Source organism: Panicum virgatum, chromosome 4K (assembly GCF_016808335.1).
Source record: "Panicum virgatum strain AP13 chromosome 4K, P.virgatum_v5, whole genome shotgun sequence".
In the NCBI taxonomy this organism is placed as follows: domain Eukaryota; kingdom Viridiplantae; phylum Streptophyta; class Magnoliopsida; order Poales; family Poaceae; genus Panicum; species Panicum virgatum.
Genome location: NC_053139.1, coordinates 13,277,151 through 13,298,061, shown reverse-complemented (window position 1 = coordinate 13,298,061; position 20,911 = coordinate 13,277,151). Strand labels below are relative to the sequence as shown.

Below are 20,911 nucleotides of genomic sequence, written 5' to 3'. Positions count from 1 at the left end.
CCTTTGCTTGCCTCGCTGCAGGGACCCTCCGCCTCGCCGGCGAAACCCGCAAACCGCCGTCGCTCAGATCCTGTCGCCGCCGTGTCGTTGTGCGTGCCCGGGGTACCGGTGTCTCGCACACGGCACGACCGTGCGTGGCCTCAGAACGCCAAGAGGCCGCGCGCGAGCACGAGCCTAGTCGCCTTGGCCCTGGCCGCATGCGTGCACCTCGCCGCCACACGACCACACCGGCCGAGTTTCTGCTCGTACCCGTTGCCACCATGAGTCCACCATGGCCTCGCCACAAGCACGCCAGCCCACGGGGATGAACCCCATCTCCTTCCACCTGGACCGCCCATGCCTGGAATGCGCCCTCGCCGTCGCCGCCGACGCGACACAGCCACACCGTTGCCGCGCACCCGTGCGCGACGTCGCGGATGGACCACACGCACGCCCCGGAGACCTCGACCGGCCTTGCCCAGAACTTGTCACGGCTAGCCGTGCGCGAACCCTGCTTGCCGCGCCCACAATGCTGCGGCCACGCCGCGTCCATGCCACCCAGCGGCCGTGCTCCGCGCCGCGCCGCACACCCTAGCCCTTGCCACGTCGCCATCGTGGTCAAAGACCGCATTTTTGCCCCTAGGACGCCCAGACCAGACCGCCGGGCCTCTGCCCGTGCTCGTTGTCGCCGCCTGACCTGCGCTCCAAGTCTCGCCCTCGCCACGGAACACGGCACCGCCTCGCCCTCGCGGGCATGATCCGCCCGCAGCCCGGCCTTGTCGCCGCGCCTAACCACCGCTGCGGGCCAGGGATGCCCGGACTCCGTGCAAGCAAGCCAACCTGGCTGCCGAGCCCCTACAACACTGCCTTGCCTCTGCTCGCGCTCCGCCTCTGCTCCGTTCGCGCAAGCCTTTCTGCCGCTGTGCTACCCCACCTCGCCGGGGGCCGCCACAAGGAGACCAAGAGCCGAAGGAGGGGGAGGACGATGCCGCCCGAGGAGGACGAGCCCCGCCGGAGATCTTCGCCAAGCTGTCGCCGCCATTGGAGGCCTCGCCGCCACCACCGAAGACCGGCAGAACCTGTCCGCCGCGGAGGGATGCAGAGGAGCAAGAGAGAAGAAGCGAGCCGGGCCATTTTCAGCCCGTCAAACACAAGCCGGCCCAATGCTTGAAGTCAGACCTGAGCCGGCCTGTTCACCTGAGCCGCAGCCCGAGCCAGCCTTCGAGCCATCGCCCGAGCCGGTCCACCTCCTTGAGCCGAGCCAAGTTGAGACACCGAACCGGCCCAACTATGTTTTGAGCCCAGTGAACCAGCAGCCCTTTTTCTTTTTCTTTTTCTATTTTAACCCTTACACGCGGGCCCCACATGTAAGCCTCTATGAGAGACTGACCTGTGGGCCCACTGATTTGCGGACCCCACTGACCCGGTTGACCGGTCAACGGTGAACATTGACTTGGTCAATGATGACATCAGCAGGGCCCACTGCCGACGTCAGCAATTCTGACCCGCCTGGTGACGTCATGCTGACGTCATCATGCCACGTGGCATGCTCTGGTGCTACCACATGTTGCCTCTGTGTTTTTCCTTTTTCGATAATCATTTATTAATTCCAGAAAATGCTTTAATCTTAGTTAATACATAATTAATCAATCGGAGCTCCGAAAAATATGAAACCAGTTTCACAATTTATCTAAAATCATGATCTATGCGTTAGAATAGGTTTTATTGTGAGTTGGATCTCTTTTGAGCCTGTTTTGTGCATTCTTGCACTTTGGCCCCTATATTTATACGCAATTACGATTAGGTCCTGACGAGAAGAAGTTGACCGACGTCCCGGACGACCAGAAGATCCAGTAGGACTACCCTGACACCCGAAGGACCCAGAAGGATGTACCGGACGACCAGAAGACGTCAGAGACTGAGGAAGACCAGGAAGTCCTATCGTGTTCACGCCCATTCGAGATTGAATACCTATTAGGCATTGCTTGCTAGATACGTTACGCTCCCAAATTGAGTGTGATGAGATGAGATTGCATGGTCATTTATTTACCGTATTCCTTGTTTCCCATACTTAGACATGAATTGTTGTATGCTATTGCTAGTATGAGTGAGATTTGGGGTATGGGAATATATGATGTGATAGTCCTTGCTTGCTGAAAGTTGCCTCCACATATATGGGAGTTGGTGATTAGGTTACAGCGGGGGCGAGCGGACCCTTTCCCTGATCTTCGGATCGGGAATCGGGGATTGTGCGTTGGGCGCGATCCTGAGCAGCACCTGTAATTGGGTGAAGGGCACCTGTGGCGGGTGCTAGACCGTTCCCGTGGGAACATAGAGGAGATATTTGTAATGGATATCGATTGTAGACCGTGTTGACGGAATGCTAATTTGGACGAAGACGCTCGCCTCGGCTGGATGAAGGGCTTGACTTTGTGGCCCTAGTGACGGAACTATGTCAAACATGCACACCACTTATCCTTTATGAGGGGGAACCCAGCCCGAGCTAGCTATGCGCGGCATCATACCTGTAGGAGGATAGTGTTTCAGTGTCAGGGGGAATGGGCGAGACCCTGAGCCCCCGATCGCATGATCCATGGAGATTCCATTCTAGATTGCTTCACAGCCCCTGGCGACCTTCTGCGGGAGGACGCGCCCCAATCCGGGAGCAGGATGGTGTCGTAGCCGTTAGTTTCGTTGGCTGGTGCCTCGGAGAAGGTCGGGTCGCTCCTGGCCGGATTCGTGGTGAGTGGGTACAGGTGTACAACCCCTGCAGGGTGAAAACTATACATATAGCCGCGTATTCGGTCATGTACAACTCTGGATCTGGCCCCACAAATGTAGTTAGAACCACATATATTTTTCTACCTCCCTCTAGTACCACTTTTCCTGCTTGGATAGTAGCTGAGGTGCGGGAAGAGGGAGTTCCCGCACCGAAATAGGGTTGAGACAGTTGTAGTGGAAGATAGGAGACCGGGAGTCCGGGATGCCGGAGCTGCCCGTGTTGAAAGGTGTTTTGGATGACTTATATACATTGCTTGCATAGGAAACCCTAGCCTATCCTTGGCATTACTTTTATACCATCTGCATCCACATAAAGCTTGCATACGAATGGTGACGTGAACCTATCCCGTCCTTGGGGATAGCCTGATAGATGCAGGATCCGAGTGAAGGAATCGACAGGACGATAACGGAAGACGACGTGAAGGATGGCCCGAGCTACTCACCGAGCTGCCTGGGGAGAGGATTCGTGAAGATGAAGTCTGCCCAGAAGACTAGATATCATTTCCGCTTTCTGTTTGTTTTCTTTTAGCCCAAGGGGCTTGTACTCTGAGATTCGTATTACAATCGTTTGGATTATGTAATAAATAAACCCATGTGATGTTGAAACGTGAGATATGTCTGTGATATTCGATTGAAATGGGTTCTGTATGTGATAGCTACTGATCCGGACTATCACGACAATACAGGGAGTCGGGTTCGCCTTTCGGGAACCCGGTCTGTTTCACTAGCTAATTTCCTGTTACTAGTAGCTAGGAGCGTTATTGGATGCATATGGTGAAATGCTAGTAGTTTCTTGTGGAAACTTACTGGGGCACAGAGTGTGTGCGTATGGATGAGTGCTTTGTGTGTACCTCACTTTCGAGGAGCGGCATGTTGCTTTGTGTGTGCCTCACTTTCGAGGAACTGGGCGATTTAATTGATTCTGCTGTGAGTGTACCACAGTTTCAGAAACAAGGGTGACGGGTGCTGTAAGCAAGCTTTCATTTGGTGCAGATCAGAGTGTTCCTTAGTTTCAACTTTTTGTGCTAATTTTTAACTTGACTGCTTCTGGCAATTGTTTTTGAGGCAACTACCACTACGGGAAACATCAGATTTGCCGGGTGCTTTTTGTCGGACACTCGGCAAATACTTTGCGGAGTGCTGAATTGGCAAACAATGGATTTTCAGTAGTGTACCAGTAAACTTGGCACCAGTGTGACCTAATATGTCAAAGTCCTACTTTCTTTTATTTTCACTACTATAAAAACGATTTGTAAGAACGTCTCGGTTTTTTTATAGGGGTGGATTAAAATGTAACCTGTTGCCATAATGGAGTGAGGCCCGCCCTTACAAACTGTTTTCGTATAGTAGTGATTAGAATACACTTTCATGGTTCAACTCCATGCCATTCTCCACAACTCCTATAGGATATATAACTGATTCTTACTGTTGTTACATATTGCATTATGGTTAAATTTATTTGGTAACTATCTAGCACTCATCATGATCGTTCTTTAATTAGCATGCCTTTTATTCCCTCTGATTATGGTTGGTGTTGCTGGAAATCAGAGAGGAATCCTGTGGACGATGTCTCTGTAGTGCACTTTGAAGCCAAGTCTGCAAGAGATGGCGCATGGTATGGTGATGTTTGTTCCTCATCCTTTCTTGTTTAGATGATATTGCTCGAGGCATCATTGATTTTGGAATTTTCATATTTTTTTTGAATGGTCTCCACCTGAATTGTATTAAAATGGTGTGGCAGACCACAGATCGAAAGATTTATTTTTTAGAGAAAATGAGACAAAACCCTAGCATTTGCATATTTTCATGTATGCTTATGCTTTATCCTTGAGAACAAATAGTATATATCATGCTCCAATTGGTGCAATGGTCAATTGTCAATTTATTATTTTTTGTCAGCGAACACGCAGGAGGTTATCATTTAATTTCTGACTCATCAAGTATAAGAATCTGGAAGTAAACTAAAAAAACCGTAGTCATATCAACGTGCTGAGTCCATCGAGCAATGAGTTGCTTTTGTTGTCTGCATGCATTACAGGAAATTACATTATCCTTGGCAAGAAATGTATTTTCCCTCGGTCGACCTTTTTCTTTTCATAAATCATATTCTAGTTGGCGACCATGCATGTGGATTAAGAAAAAGATGATAAAATATAATGGTAGAGATAAATAACCTTGGCACGGTGTTCATTAGTGCCTTGAGAGTTGAGAGTAAAGGAGAGAAGATTTATATGAGTGTTAACTCTTAAAAGATAAAGATTTATATGAGTTGTGTTAACTCTTAATAGGGTAAAAGAGAGAAAACATAACTAAAGTAGCATACGGGTCTTGATGTATTTAAAAAACATGGGCAAAACTATAGGCCTTACAGAATATGTCATGGAGGGAGTAAAAGACATGAAAGGATAAGGGCCATCATTACATGTGAACTATTAGTGTACTCAATGAGAAAACAAAATAAGAACTATAATTTGATATGGTTATTCCCTAAGTATGGACGTGCCTTAAAAGTGTGTCATCCTTTTATATAGGTTTCATCATTTGTAAAAGTTTTCATGCATGACTATCTTTGTTTATTACAGGTACGATGTTGCTGCCTTTCTTCTTCAAAGGGGGTTTGAAACAGGTCATCCGGTAAGGATCCCCGAATTTTCATGAAATATTAGTTGTTGATGCATAAAGAACAAAACACACTTATGGTATCTAACATGAAATCAGTTTGGTGATGATTCTGAAACTATATATGACTCGCTTCTCATTTTGCATATTATGGGATTGCATTCCTTGGTTGATATATGTCAATATCCAGGAAATCGAAATGACACAAGTCAGAGTCCGTCGAGTATTATTAGGCTGTCTGACTGGGGAAGTCTGGGATTTGGGATAGTGTATAGGATGGCGAGGACACAGAGAAGAAGTAGAAGCAGCATGCAACAAGGTAGACACTTGCTCCAGATCGAGTCTTAGTTATTAGCCACACCACAGAGTTTGGCAGTCACACAAATTAATGGATTTATTTGGTTGGCTACTAGGATTTGGCTGCCACAGCTTCTGCAGGTGTTTTTCACGCCACAGCTTAGGCGTCGATTTTTTAATTGCGCCTAACTTTCAGCAGTGCCATAATTGGGGGTGTGGCCATTTGTGGCCGGCAACCAAGCAGCCGCTAAAAATATTTAGGAATTAGGGCCTACAAGTGAAGATTTTGCACTTAGTTGAGTTGAGTGTATTATTTTGAGTAAGCAAGAAATTAATCTCCTCTCTTCTGGGTGCTAATATCTGAGATAATGAATTTATGCATCAATTAGGTTATTTGAGTTAGAAACGAGTCTGATCTTTACCCTATATAATTCCTCTAATCCACCACTACTATATGCTTCTTCTTGCTTGGTATGCATGATGTTAGACTGACTCCAACAATGGAGCGCAAAATGGGAATGCATTTGGCCGTTTGCCTCGTCTATAGTGGCGACACAAAATGCAGCGCAAAATCCGGTATCCAACAGAGGCGACGCAAAATCCAGCCCCTTCCGCTGCGCCCAAGATCCAGCGAGCTCGCGGGGAGAGGGCGAGGCCCGCCCGCTCGAGCTCCGGCACCGCCGGCCACCTCCTCCGTCCGCGAGCCGCCTTCTCTCTCCCCGACAGCTCCCTCCCCGGTGCTCCTGCGTGGAGGCCGCGCGGGCCATGACGGCGGTGGCCGGATCCGCGCGGGGCGCGGCGACTCCTCCCTTCCGGCCGCCTCCGTTCGTCGGTCCGCCGTGGTTGACGAACTCCTGGAGCACGAGCGGCGGGCGGAGCTTGGCAAGCCCCTCACGGTGGTAGACGAGGAGCATCTTGTGGGACTTGGCGGTGCCGTCGGCGACGAGGGGCTTGGCGATGAGCGGGAAGCGGAGCGTGTTGAGGAGGCCGGAGTCGGCGAAGGCCTCGAGCTGGGTGCGCCAGCCGTCACTGTAGAGCTTGTTGATGAGGAGGTGGAAGGGGCCCTGCTTCGCCAGGGGCCGTGCCGCATCCACGGGGACGAGGTCCATACCCACGCGCTGCCGCGGATCTGCCGCCAGGCCACCCGTGCGCCGCAGCCGGAGCCACCCCACGTCGCCGGCCGAGGCAGAGAGAACGAAGAGAGAGGAGCCACCCCGCGTCCGCCAGGATTTGCGTTGGAGGAGAGAGGAGGAGCATTTTTGCGTCGCGGCTGGCGTCCGAGGCAAAATGCCTATCCTGTATGCGTGTTCTGTTGGAGATGCTTTGCCTTCCCAAAAAGCACTGTTGCGACACATTTTTGGCTTTGCTTTCCGTTGTTGAAGTTAGTCTTACCCACTCCACGGTGATTCTTTCTTTGTAATGTTATTCTAAGCAACCTGTTACTAAGCATCAAGTGCAAGAGAAGCATCGGGGCTCCATCTATTTTAGTGTTTCCACAATATGTCAAACTATAGCACAAATACACTAATATTATATGACACTGGACACATTCTAAAAATTATTTGAGGATCTGATACTATTTTGTAGCTAGTTAAAACTCATATCTATCTGCCCTATTATTTTATACATGTAAAAAGATCAGTTTTTTTAGATTAGAGTATGGCTGGATATAACAAATGCAAATACATCAGCAGCATTTTTCTGACATGCAGTACATTCATACACTACTGCAAAAATAATTTGTAGGAATGCCTCAATTTTTTTCAAGGGCGGAACAAAATTTCACCTATTGCTAAAAATGAAGCGGGGTTACGGTAGCATCCGACCCGACCCTTAAAAAGCATTTTAGGGGCGGGTCACCCCCTCACCCGTCTCTAAAAATGAGTGCCATTTTCAGGGGCAGTTAATGGCATCACCTGCCCCTAAAAAAATCATTTCTAGGGGAGGGTGACGCCATGAACCGCCTCTAAAAATGGTGGTATTTGTAGGGATGGGTCGTAGCTAGCCTCACCCATCCCTAAAAATGGCGATGGCATGACCCGTCCCTACAAATGGTTCCACGCTAAAATATGCATAACTTTTTCATATATATGATCTCGGATGAAGTCAAACTTTATATCAAAATTGTTAGGGGTGGGCGTGTTACCCGCCTCTAAAAATGACATTTTTAGCTGTGAGAACTAGAAGCGGGTACCACCCGCCCCTAAAAATCTTTTTTGCATTAGTGTATCAGTACTGCTTGTTACATTGGTGTAATTGCATGTGCCATATGCCATTTAGCTTGTTTCGCTTCTCTTTCAGGAAGTGAAGGTTCGTTTTTCTGGACTTGGAGGAGAGGCAGATGAATGGGTTAATGTTCATGAATGCATAAGACAGTGTTCTCTTCCTTATGAAGCAAGACAATGTGCTATTGTGGTTCCTGGGGATCACATTCTTTGTTTTCAGGTATATTTTTCACCTTTAAAATTTCTCTCCTGATTCATTTTTGTCAGATTCATGGTTTACTAGCTAAGTACATGCCGTAAAATGTATAAATCATGGTTTTGTTTGAGCCCCTACTACTATAACAGTTTATTATTACTTTGTTTATTATGCGTATCTGAACGTTGTATATGTCTTTGTAAAGGTTTCCATGACGTACCATGTAAAAACTATTCTCCTTTAACTGAAGTGTTTTTCAATTGAATTGCCTTTATACATTGATTAATTTGTAAATGGAATATTTTTTAATGTTGATATATATATTTCCTATGTCTGACAACCGTACCATATAAACATTTGCTGCAAGAAATACACTCCTTTTATGTCCTCTGCATACCTATCCCAATTCACCATTGCACTACCCTGATTGTATGATGCTTGTTTCCTATAAGAATAACCTAGGGAATTTAACCATCATCTTTCTTTATCTTCTTCGTTACTCTTCAGTTGTATCATTTACCAATGTTTTCTTCTCATGAATATGTAGTTCTATAATTAATTTTACAGGAAAGGCAAAAGCAGGCTCTCTATTTTGATACACGTGTGGTTGACCTTCAGCGGAGAAATCATGATTCAAGAGGATGTCATTGCAGATTTCTTGTACGCTATGATCACGATCACTGTGAGGTATTACACGACTGACGATGCCCAACATTATGCTTTGATTATTATTCTATTTTGCAGTATTTCATGTATTCAATTAATTTCTTATTTAATTTGCAATGAACTTGATCAATTTGATCTATTCCCCAGCAATTGTTTTCCATGTATTCACTACTTTTTGCTGTAATGCACTCTGTTACGCGGATACTCCTAGGGGGTGGCGTATCCGTATCCGATACGTTTCGGATACGGATACGCCCCGGATACATCTTGGATACGTTTCCAGCCGTATCCTGAAAATGCAGATACGTTTTGTGTTGGATACGTGTATCCGACACGTTTGGGCCAGATTGGATACGGCCCAAAGCACTAGTCATCCCAATTAGCCCACCCAGACCAGGTTTTAGACTACAGCTACCCCTCCGTGACCGAATAGCAGCCGCCGCAGTCCTCGACTCATGCTCCCGTTCCCCCCTCACGCCCGACCTCTTGTCGCCCTCTAGATCTGGTGGCCGCCGGCCGCCGGCGAGCTCCTTCCCTGGCAAAAATCGGTCGCCGGCGAGGCCCTCCCTTCAAAACAAGTAAGTTCTTCCCTGAACTGCCACCCCTCTCAATGTTTTGCTGTGAATTGAAGCCCCCCCTTCTTCTTTCTTTTGCCGTGAACAGCTTAAAGATGTGTCATTGCCAGTACCAACACAACTACTGGTTTCAGCATGATATTTATATATAATTATTAATTATCCTAGCCGTATCCCCGTATTGGTGTTTTTTGGGAAAGTGCGTATCCGCGTATCCGATACGTATCGTATCCGATACCCGTACCGGTATCCGTGTAACATAGGTAATGCATGTGTGCCCCATCGCCTGATTGAGCTGAAACTTTTACGTGTCTCGACCTGTAAAGACGTGAACTAATAATGAATGCTATTTTCTTATCCCTTAGGAAGGATAAATATATCTTACCGCAAAGTTGCACTAAAAGTCCTTAAATTTAATTTGTTATCCTATCGGCATGCAAAATTGGGTTCCTGATCTGATCTTAAACAAGTAGTAATTGAATTCATGAACCCAAGAAGATTTAGGGAGTTCATGAAAGGTAGACGTCAGTAACTTGAGTTAATTATATTTGAAACAACGTGCCTTTATATTTAGCTTCTGTTTGGTGAATTCAGCACACTTTAACTTTTAATTATGTAGGAGATTGTTCCACTCAGAAAGATGTGCCGCCAGCCAGAAACGAACTGCAGACTTCAAATTATGAGTGCAATGACCAGGGGTGAGGAGGCCTCTACAGATCTTGGTGCTCTAACAAAAAGGGAGTGAAGCTTGTTTGTTCCTTGATTCTCCAAAAAGTGAATAAGAATTTGACTGAAAAAGTTATTGTTGTCCTTTGGCATTCTGAGCCGGCTTGTAGCTCATGATGTCGATCAAGTGTACTATTTGTAATGACCATTTTGAGTACTTATTATGTTTCATCTTAACTTCTCTAGCCTGTGCATCTGCTACTCGTTTATTGGAAGGTTTGGATTGGTCCAAACACTACTTGCAAAAATCTAGGAAGACATCCGATCCATGCTAGGTGCGTGCAACGCAGGAGTTGCTTCAGAGAGTTGTGGTTAGGGGATTAGTCTTGGAGTGCTTTATGTCAATTTTTGCCTTTCAGTGTCCGCCTGGCCATAGGCATTTTACAGTAGCTTTCTATAAATGGCAAAGCTCTTGCCGGTTCGATTTCATTTTTTTTTTTTGCTGAGGAACATGAACTAAATAGGCATATATAACTATTTACAGCCACCCATCTCGGGTCTCAATTTCGCCCCATACCCATCACCCGCGTGGGTAACACGGCCAGTACCCATCGGTGACCCACCCCACATAACAAACTGAGCAGTCAATAATTGAGTATCAAATTACCATCAAGTTCAAAGTTTCAATCACCACAAGCCCTCAAGACTGCGTGCTACATAGCAGCATGAGTGCCCAAAATACACGTTTTTCAAAAGGGAGTCTCCAATGACCAGAACTGACCAACAGCATTACAAGTTCGACACAATAATTAACTAACAATTCATGACACTAAAAATATTTAAAATAATAGAATTGCTGGATGTTGGAGGCTTGGGGTACAATTGCGGCTCATCGCACCTCCTCACTTGTGCATAACTGGGCCTTGTCAAAGTATAAGATGCTACATGAGATGGGACAATGAGTATACAAAGTGGTTGAATATTTGACATGAAACAATAAAATCATCCGTTTGTTTAACACGTCACCGGCAGCCCTTCCTGGATCTGCGAATTAGATTTACAATAATAGTTAGCAATCCATGACAATGGAAAAGTTGGAATTAAATGTACAGAATAGAAAATATTTGCCTATATACTTGCGCCATTGTCCCCGGCTTGGATTTGCAGCAGCACCGGCGGCGAGCTAGAGCCCGGTGCCCCTTTCGCCGGCGACGGGCTCGAGTTGCCAGCTCCAACCACCGACGCCATCAGCAGGGGGCGGGATTCACGGGCACGACAACACGGGCTCGAGCCTCGAGCTGGAACAGGGAGGGCTGGAGGGGGTGGGGCGTCGAGCACCGGTGGTGTGCATCTGGACTGCGGCCTGTGGGTCTGTGGGAGGGAGTGGTCGAGCGAGGCAGCCGAGCAACGGCCAGTGGGCAACCTGCCCCTGGCGGCAGCAGCTAGGCGTGGGTGTGTGTCTGGTGGGGGGGGGGGGGGGATTCCGAACAGGGGTGGCTGGTGGGGGGATTAGGTTAGGGTCTGTGGTGGTGCCCCATCGGGTACTGGGTATCGGTGTGAAAGAACTCACCCGCACCCGCTTCACCAGATGGGTGAGGAAAATGCCCGTTAGCAGACCCGTGGGGGCAAAAAATGGCCACACCCGCAACCTAATAGGGTTTTTACCCAAGGATGTTCAGGTTGCTGATCCCCATTGCCATCCATATGCTGAGCCACAGCCCCGAGCCACCAGTGATGTCCGGCATGACACGGCCAGACATGGCAAAGCTCTAGAGCTGAGTTCACGCCAAACTTCAAAATAGTCGGCTCTATAGCCTCCAGTATCTCCCACTATTGTTGAATGAGAAGGATGCTGCTATTTGCTTTCATCATGTGCAATTTAGCCGCTACAAACTCCATTTAGCTAGCTATTAGCTATTTTAGATGATCAAATGCTAATTGGCTTAACCCACTATTTTGTATGTTGTCACACTATGACTCGACATCTGGAGCATCAACCAGGCCATCTCTTGTAGGGAGTGTCACAACTCACAACCGAGCGAGGTTCATCTTCTCGTCTATGTTGTTGTGAGGATGATGAAGTCGGATCCCCATGCAGGTCTCCAATTCTGTATCCACCATGGATCTCCGCAGCTTGGATTCCACCTCTTACTTCGGCTTCATTGCCATCGTGATTGTATGAACAAGTTGGGATGTGTTGACTGGATTTTAGGATTTTAATCTGTGTGTAGACCAACCTATCCTCAAGACCAACTATTGAGCTTGTAAACAAGCTAGTGCGTCTAAACCCAGCTGTTGCTATGATCCAGTTTGGGCTGGGTTGGCGATTTTCTTTTCTACTTATTTTTGTAGATATGGCTAATATCAAGTGTGGGACACTTCGTGCAGAGCACCGTCCAGTTGGTTCTAGGGGTGAGGGTACTTCGCAACAGCCAGAGCAGCAACAACGTCAGCAGCAGTCTGATGACGGTTTGTAGGAGGTTTCATCAAACGTTTCAGAGCTGATAGCATCAGAGAAACATAAGACTCTGTTCTTTGGAGCTTTCGTTGTTTCTTTAGGTACTATTAGTTTCTATATCTCGAAGGAATATTTTGAGGGTTTATGATGGGGAGTTGACACCTGCGCCAAAGGATGGCAATGTTGTCGTTTTCAAGGATTTTTTTCAGAGCTGGTCTACGTTTCCCGCTAGATCCCATAGTGCCAAAGCTTTTGCTATAGCTTTGAACTCTAAGCTTCATCATCTGACGCAGAATGCTGTGGTTCAACTGTAAATTTTTTTTTGGGCTATTCGAACCTTCGGTGGTCAGGTCTCTGTGGATGTTTTTTGTCATTTGTATGAGCTGCACTACCAGGGCTGGAAGATTTTTCTTGGGGAGGATGATGAGCCTTACAAAGCTCAGAGTGCATGTTGTATCTTCGTGCCACGAAAGGGCAACTAGAAGGCTGGACTGGAAAGGGCAACAAGAAGGATGGATTGGGTTTAGTATTGGTTTTATGCAAAGGTTGCCTTCTCGAACCCTAAGCATCTAGATGAGGTGATTTTCCTCCTCGCATCGGATGTTAGCGTGTTCGAACACATATATCAGCCAGGGTTCAACAAGCATTTGCCCGAGTTTATGTCTTGTGTAGAGGCTTTCAAGGCTGCCAGTAAGGCTTGCGGCGCCCGTGATCTTGTAGAGGACTATTTAGCTGCTGATGTTTGGATGTTGACCTCTGCTAGGCATACCAAGCGTGCGAAGTTTGCATGTTTGGATAGAGGTAATTTGCCCCGTTTTGGCTTGAGGAAGCCCTAGGGGAGAAGTGATGAACTCATGGTCTCCGAGTTGGAGCGAGCGGCATTAAAGGTTTTGGGCCGTGGAACAAGAACTAGTATGATGCTTTTGTGGCTGTTTGCAGCCATGCAGGCATATCAATCATTGTCTTGATGAGATGGGGGTTGTTTATGAGGTTTGACCTGTACCTCCGGCTCCTGTGCGATAAGGTTTGGGAGCTAGAAATATTGGATCAGACTTTCCAGTGAAGAAGTCGAAGGGCAAGGCTATGGCGGAGGTCGCAAGTACCTCCACAACAGCCCTTCAGAAGAAGTCTGCGAAGCCCTCATCAGTGAAGCTTTCAGCAAGTCAGGCTGAGTCGTGGTGGCTGGGATGGCGTGGAGTGTTTCAGTCATGCTCATACAGGAGCTAGTGTTGGTGGATTTTTTTCTTGCATGTGCGAAGGAGCGCGAAAATGTTGAATCACTGTTATGGTTGTGTAAAAAGTTGGCCTATGCTTGGCATGTTTGTGTTGGAACTTGTTTCTTTAGAGGTGTTCATCTTGTTTTTTTTTGTTTTTGGAGTATATTGTAGTTGTATCCAGGTGACTGGAGCTAAAAGTGTTTCGAAAAGTGTCTCCCTCCTCTAGCTTTCGTTACTCGGAGGTAGCACTTCAAAGATGAGTGATCAGCATAAGTTTGCCTCTGCGGGTTGGGTGTAGGCCCTTGGGAAAGAACATCTCCACCCTTTTCTTTCGCTGTTCGTAGTGAATGGCGATGGACTGGAGTCTCTTGGAGTTTTTGTCAAGGGTATCTTTATAGTTAGCATGCTAAGGCTTTGTTTCAAAAGCTTTGGGTAGTGAAAGCTATTTCAGGAAAATGTTTCCCCTTCCCAAGTTTATGTTACCCGAAGGTTGTGGGGTAAGGGGTTCTTTGATGCTTGATATTCAGCTTCGGGTGTAGAGAATATTTTTGAAAAATGTCTCCACTCTTCCCTTGTCTGTACCGCCCGAAGATGTGCGGTAGCGGGGGAATGTCTTTGCTATTTGCGCTGGTATTTGTACGTGGATGTTTTGTTGTGCATTGTTGGTTGGGGTAGCGGGAACTGTCTTCTTTGAAGAACGACTCTCCCCTCCCTAGTTCCTGGTACCCTAAGGTAGCGATCTGAGTGGCTTGGTGTTTTAGCGATTGTGTAGAAGCGAGGATGACTTTTTGAGGAATAGTTTTATCTCATCCCTAACTTCTTTGGCTTTGAACCCCTTGAAGTTGAAAGCCCCTAGGCCCTTGAAATGATCGTTACACCTTAGATTTGTGTTTTGGCTTTGATCCCTATAGGGCTGACAGCCCCCTTGCGTTTTAGTGCTTATTGCACTTTTAGTTTTTGGGCTGAAGGTGTGTTTTGGCTTCGATCCCTATAGGGTCAACAGCCCCATGGTGTTTTAGTGCTTATTGCACTTTTAGTATTTTGGCCGAAGGTGTTTTGGCTTCGATCCCTATAGGGTCGACAGCCCCTTGGCATTTTTGTGCTTATTGCACTTTTAGTTTTTGGGCAATATTTTGGCTCTAATCCCTATAGGGTCGACACCCACTGGTGTTTTTGTGCTTATTGCACTTTTAGTTTTTTGGCCGAAGATGTTTTGGCTTTGATCCCTATAAGTTCTACACCCCTTAGCGTTTAAGTGCGTATTGCACTTTTAGTTTTTGGGCTGAAGGGTGTTTTGATTTCGATCCCTATAGGGTTGACAACCTCTTAGCATTTTAGTGCATATTGCACTTCTAGTTTTTTGGCTGAAGGTGTTTTGGCTTCGATCCCTATAGGGTCGACAACCCCTTGGCACTTTGGTGCTTATTGCACTTTTATATAAGTATGAAAAGTTCGCGGAGTATGGGAGCTTTGCTGACTTAAACTACCGAAGCATGTGACAAATGGGATGGTCAATGTTTGCAATTTAAAGGGGGATGAACTCTTTATTCATTTGTAGAGTTTACACTAGGTCCACCTCATTAAAAACCTCACCCCTGATGTGGAGTCCCCTTTTGTGAGGAAAAGAGCACAACCCTTGGGAAGGAAACAAAAAGGAAAGGGAAAAGAAAAGTTTTGATGGTCTAGAGTTGCTTATAGTTCCGCAACCCAACCTTTCTAACAATGCTAGACTAAATGTAGTATGTTTTGAGGCTATCCGCATTCCACGAATGTCTAGCTCTTTGCCTTCGCCGTTTGCCAGGTGGTAGGATCCTAGTCTATCACTTTTTGTTGGCCTTCCCACTTGGATTGTAGTTTTCAATTTTAGAGTTTGGCTTCCTTTTTAAGAATCAATCTCCTATAGAGATGTTTTCTCTGACAAGTCTCTCCACTTCTTGGTTTCTTGTTGGTACTTGCTAAGTTTTTTGGATGGTTGTAGGGTGTCGAGCTTAGTGAGGTCGGCTTCATTCGAAGGTTGCTCGTCTTTGTTTATTAGTGACTTGAGGCTTTGATGCTTGAGCTCTTCCAGGGTCATTGCCTTCTAGGGTCATTGCTTCAGCTCCGTAAGTCTGAATGGTTTAAACCTAGTAGCTCTGGACTGAGAAGTGTTGTGGGACCAAATAACCTTCGACAGTGCGACTGCCCACTTTCCTTTTTTCTAATGAAAGAGGCACTTTTTGATGCTTGTGAATATGATCCCATTGGCTCTTTCAACTGCTCCGTTTGATTGTGGATGGTAGACCAAGGCGAACATAACCATCATGCCTACACCATGACGACAAAACTCTTTGAAGAGCTGGGAGTCAAATTGTTTGCCGTTGTTGACTATGAGCTCTTTAGGAATCCTAAATATTCATATGATGTTTTGCCAGAAAAACTTGCGAAATGCTTCCAAGGTTATGTAACTAGAGGCTTTGCTTTGATCCATTTAGTGTAGTATTCAACGGCTAAAACAGTATACTTGTAGTTGCCTTGAGCTATTGGGAGGAGACCAACAAGGTCCATCGCCATCCTAGCAGTGGACATGCCGGGGGTATCAACTGCGAAGGTTCTGAGGGTCTCTTTGACTTTGGAGCCATCATTTGGCGGGCCTCGCATGTTTTCACAATGTTGTGGGTATGCATAAAGTGGGGAACTGGGGTCATAAGGGGGCTTTAGAGGTGGTTGGCGATAGTGATGGTTTCTCGGTATATGGTTGGACTCCCTTAAACTGATGGTTTGGGATCTAGGAAAGCGCATGGTTCAAGAGCAGCATATGACTGCAGATTCATGGTTCGTTATGTGCGTAACCGATCTGAGGTGCATATGCATGCACTTCTAAACTTTCTAATGTGCACTAGCAACTATAACATTTTCTTATGTGCAATATAAATATTACTTCCCCTTGGCGCCCCTAGTTGAAATTTTGCTTCCATTCTAGATGCTCTGTTCGTGCCCTAGTAATCCTCCACGTTTGGTTAGGGGAGTAGGAGGTCCATAAAGAGTTGTATGGTTGGTCAGATTTACTCTGCTAGCTAGTAGCGGTCTCCCGCTAATGCTGGATTGGTTAATGTAGGAGTTTTCATGTGTAAAATATAGAGTATAGTGTGAGCTATGTGACTAACTTAAGTACATTAGGCCCGAGCTGCCAACTTCTTTCTTTCACCCTACCTTTATCTTATTTTGAGCTGAGTATGAACTTGTGTGTCACACTACCTTCTTATACCATTTATCTTACCCGGTTTATGTAATAGAATATCCAATCAAAATTAGTTCATTAACTAGCCTTTCTATCTTAACCATCGTCTTCCCTGCGGAAATATAAATGACACCCCTGAAATACTCCTGGGTAAAATGCTACAGTGATATTCCATGCCTTGCGGATTCATTCATGGGTTACGGAATACCTGCACCCCATTGGCATCTGCGGATGTTGCCGTCCGGGAGCACCCAACCTAGCGGTGACGCAGGTAGATGCCAACAGCATGCATTCACCCACCCACACAAACAGAAAACAGAACACTTGTCATACACAATCTATTTTTTGTTCTTATTTTCTTGTTCCCCAATTCTAAACAATACCCTAGCAGTTTTGTTATCTCACATGAATATATATACTTCTTTTTCTAAAATATTCAACTAAGTAAACACAATGGTCAATATTTTGATGCCGAACGGGATTGTATTATAAGAAATATGATCAGCTAAGTGAACACAATGGTCTCCATTTTGATGCCCAAGTGGATCGTATTATAAGGAAAGCGCATGAATCAAGAACAGCTCGTGAGTCCAGATTCTTTTATGTCCATGCTCGATCTGAGGTACATATCCACTTCTAGTTTTTTTATGTGTACCGGCAATTATAACATTTCTTTATGTGCAATAAAAATATTGATTCTCCTATGCATCCCAAGTTGAAATTCTGCTTCCCTTCTATCTGCCACTTCCGGTAGTCACACGCGCACACATACATAGCCACCCACCCACCCACACACAATCTATTTTTTGTTCTTATTTTCTTCTTCCCCAATTCCATCCATTAGCTTTGTAGTATGGTAATCTCACATGACTATACACTTCTTTTTCTGAAATGTTCAGCTAAGTGAACACAGTGGTCTGTATTTTGATGCCGAAGTGGATCGTATTATAAGAAATCGCATGATTCAAGAGCAGCAAGTGACGGCAGATTCTTGGTTTGTTGTGTGCATGATCCATCTGAGGTACATATCCACTTCTAAATTTTCTTATGTGCAACATAAATTATAATTATTCCTTATTTGCAATATAAATATTAATTCCCTTGTGCACCCCTAGTTGAAATTCTTCTTCCCTTCTATATGCCACTTGCGGTAGTCACATGCACACATACGCACGCACGCACCCACCCACAGAACACACAACACACATGACACACAATCTATTTTTGTTCTTATTTTTTGTTCCCTAATTCTATCCACTACCCTTGTAGTATTATTATCTCACATGAATATATACTTCTTTTCTAAAATGTTCAGCTAGGTGAACACAATGGTCTCTATTTTCATGCCAAAGTGGATCGTACAATAAGAAAAGTGCATGATTCAAGAGCAGCCTAGGATCGCAGGTTCTTGGTTCGTTACGTGCATGATCAATATGAGGTTCATATCCACATATAAATTTTCTCTTGAGTACCGGCAATTAATTATAACATTTCCTCATGTGCACTAAATCTAATGATTCCCCCATGCGGCCCCAGTGGGAATTCTGCTTTTGCTTCTATATGCCACTTCCGGTACACACACACACACACACACACACACACGAATTTATTTTTTGTTCTTACTTTCTTGATTCCCAATTCTATCTGTTACACTTATAGTATTGTTGTCTCACATTAATATATACTTGTTTTCTAAAAGCTTCAGCTAAGTGAACACGGTAGTCTTTATTTTGATGTTGAAGTAGATTAATTATATGGAAAGAGCCAGTCTTTATTTTGACGTTGAAGTAGATCGAATTATATGGAAAGAGCCTGATTCAAGAGCAGCATGTGACTATAGATTCTTGGTACGTTATGTGCATGATCGATCTTAGGTGCATATCCACTTCTAAACTTTCTTATGTGCACTAGCAATTATAACATTTCATTATGTGTAATAAAAATAATAATTCCCTCTGCTCCCCAAGTTGAAATTTTGCTTTCCTTTTAGATGCTACTTCCGGTAGTCACACGCACACGAGCCCACCCACACACAGAACCCACAACACAAATCACACACAATTTATATTTTGTTCTTATTTTCTTGTTCCCTAGCTCTATCCAGTACCCAAGTAGTATTGTTATCTCACATGGATATATACTTTTTCTCTAAAATGCTAAGTTAAGTGAACACATTGATCTCTATTTTGATGCCGAAGTGGATTATATTATAAGGAATGCACATGAATCAAAAGCAGTTTGTGACTGCAGATTCTTGGTTTGTTATGTGCATAATCGATCTGAGATACATATCTACTTCTAAATATTCTTTTGTGCATTGACAATTATGTCATGTCCTTATGTCTAATATAAATATTGATTCTCCTATGCATCCCTAGTTGAAATTTTGCTTTCCTTCTTTATGCCACTTACGATAGTCGCACACACACATACGAACGCAGGCACCCACCCACACATAGAACAAACAACACACATGAAACAATCTATTTTTTGTTTTCATTTTCTTGTTGTTCCCCAATTTTATCCATTACCCTTCCAATGCACTGGGGACTGCAGATTCTTGGTTCATTACGCACATGATTGATCAGAGGTACATATCCACTCCAATTTTTCTTATGAGAACTAGCAATTATAACATTTCCTTAGGTGCAATAAAACTATTGATTCCCCTGTGCACCCCGTGTTGAAATTTTCCTTTCCTTCTATTTGACACTTCTGGCAGTGACACGCACACATACGCACCCACCCACCCAGACACACACAACACAGAACACACACAATCTATTTTTTGTTCTTATTTTCTTCATCCCCGATTCCATCCATTGGGTTTGCAGTATTGTTATCTAACATGAATATATACTTCTTATCCTGAACTGTTCGACTAAGTGAAAACAGTGGTCTCTATTTTGATGCCGAAGTGGATCATACTACAAGAAATCACATGATTCAAGAGCAGCATGTGACGATAGATTCTTGGTTCGTTATGTGCATTATACATCTGAGGTACATATCCACTTCTAAATTTTCTTATGTGTAGTGTAAATTGTAACATTTCCCTATTTGTAATAAAAGTATTGATTCCCTTGTGCACCCTTAGTTTAAGTTCTTCTTTCCTTCTATATGCCACTTTCGGGAGTCACACACATACAAATGCACGCACCCACCCACCCACCCACCCACATAACACACAACACACATGACACACAATCTATTTTTTGTTCCCCAATTCTATCACTACACTTGTAGTATTATTATCTCACATGAATATATACTTCTTTTCTGAAATTTTCAACTAAGTGAACATGGTGGTCTCTATTTTGATGCCAAAGTGGATCGTATAATAAGAAAAGTGCATGATTCAAGAGCAGCCTGGGACTACAGGTTCTTGGTTCGATCTAAGGTATATATCCACATCTAAATTTTGTTTTGTGCACTGGCAATTATAAAATTTCCTTATGTGCACTAAAACTAATGATTCCTCTGTGCAGCACTAGTCAAAATTCCACTTTTGCTCTACATGCCACTTCCAGTAGTCACATGCACACATACGCATGCACCCAACCACCCACACATAGAACACACATGGCACACATCCTATTTTTTGTTCTTATTTTCTTGTTCCCCAATTCTATCGGTTACTCTTACAGTATTGTGGTCTCACAAGAATATATACTTATTTTTTGAAATGTTCAGCTAAGTGAACACAATGGTTTCTATTTTGATGCCGAAGTGGATCATATTATAAGGAAAACGCATGATTCTACAGCAGCATGTGGCTGCCGATTCTTGGTTTGTTATGTGCATGATCGATCTGAGGTGCATATCCGCTTTTAAACTTTCTTATGTGCACTGGCAAGTATAACATTTTCTTATGTGTAATAAAAATATTAGTTTTTCTCTACGCCCCTTGTTGAAAATTTGCTTTCCTTTTTGGATGCCACTTCTAGTAGTCACACGCACACGCACACACACGAGCCCACCCACACACAAAACACACAACACAAATCAGACACAA

The 20,911-nt window shown here is 44.9% G+C and overlaps 1 protein-coding gene across 1 annotated transcript; it reads left to right on the top strand.

Moving 5' to 3' along the window:
- The first annotated feature begins 271 nt into the window (after nt 1-271).
- LOC120701916 (protein SAWADEE HOMEODOMAIN HOMOLOG 2-like) lies at nt 272-10,083 on the top strand. The gene is made up of 6 exons (XM_039985714.1): nt 272-386; nt 4,309-4,375; nt 5,343-5,394; nt 7,978-8,121; nt 8,665-8,784; nt 9,958-10,083. Exons 1-6 carry the CDS (start codon nt 272-274, stop codon nt 10,081-10,083), a joined length of 624 nt encoding a protein of 207 aa, XP_039841648.1.
- The last annotated feature ends 10,828 nt before the right edge of the window (nt 10,084-20,911 follow it).

What these genes read in the sequence shown, in the direction of transcription:
- LOC120701916 (XM_039985714.1), top strand. Translation starts at nt 272, where the DNA reads ATGGCCTCGCCACAAGCACGCCAGCCCACGGGGATGAACCCCATCTCC. An exon ending in CGACGCGACACAGCCACACC is followed by an intron (nt 387 to 4,308) that starts GTTGCCGCGCAC and finishes GCTGGAAATCAG; the next exon opens with AGAGGAATCCTGTGGACGAT. An exon ending in TCTGCAAGAGATGGCGCATG is followed by an intron (nt 4,376 to 5,342) that starts GTATGGTGATGT and finishes TGTTTATTACAG; the next exon opens with GTACGATGTTGCTGCCTTTC.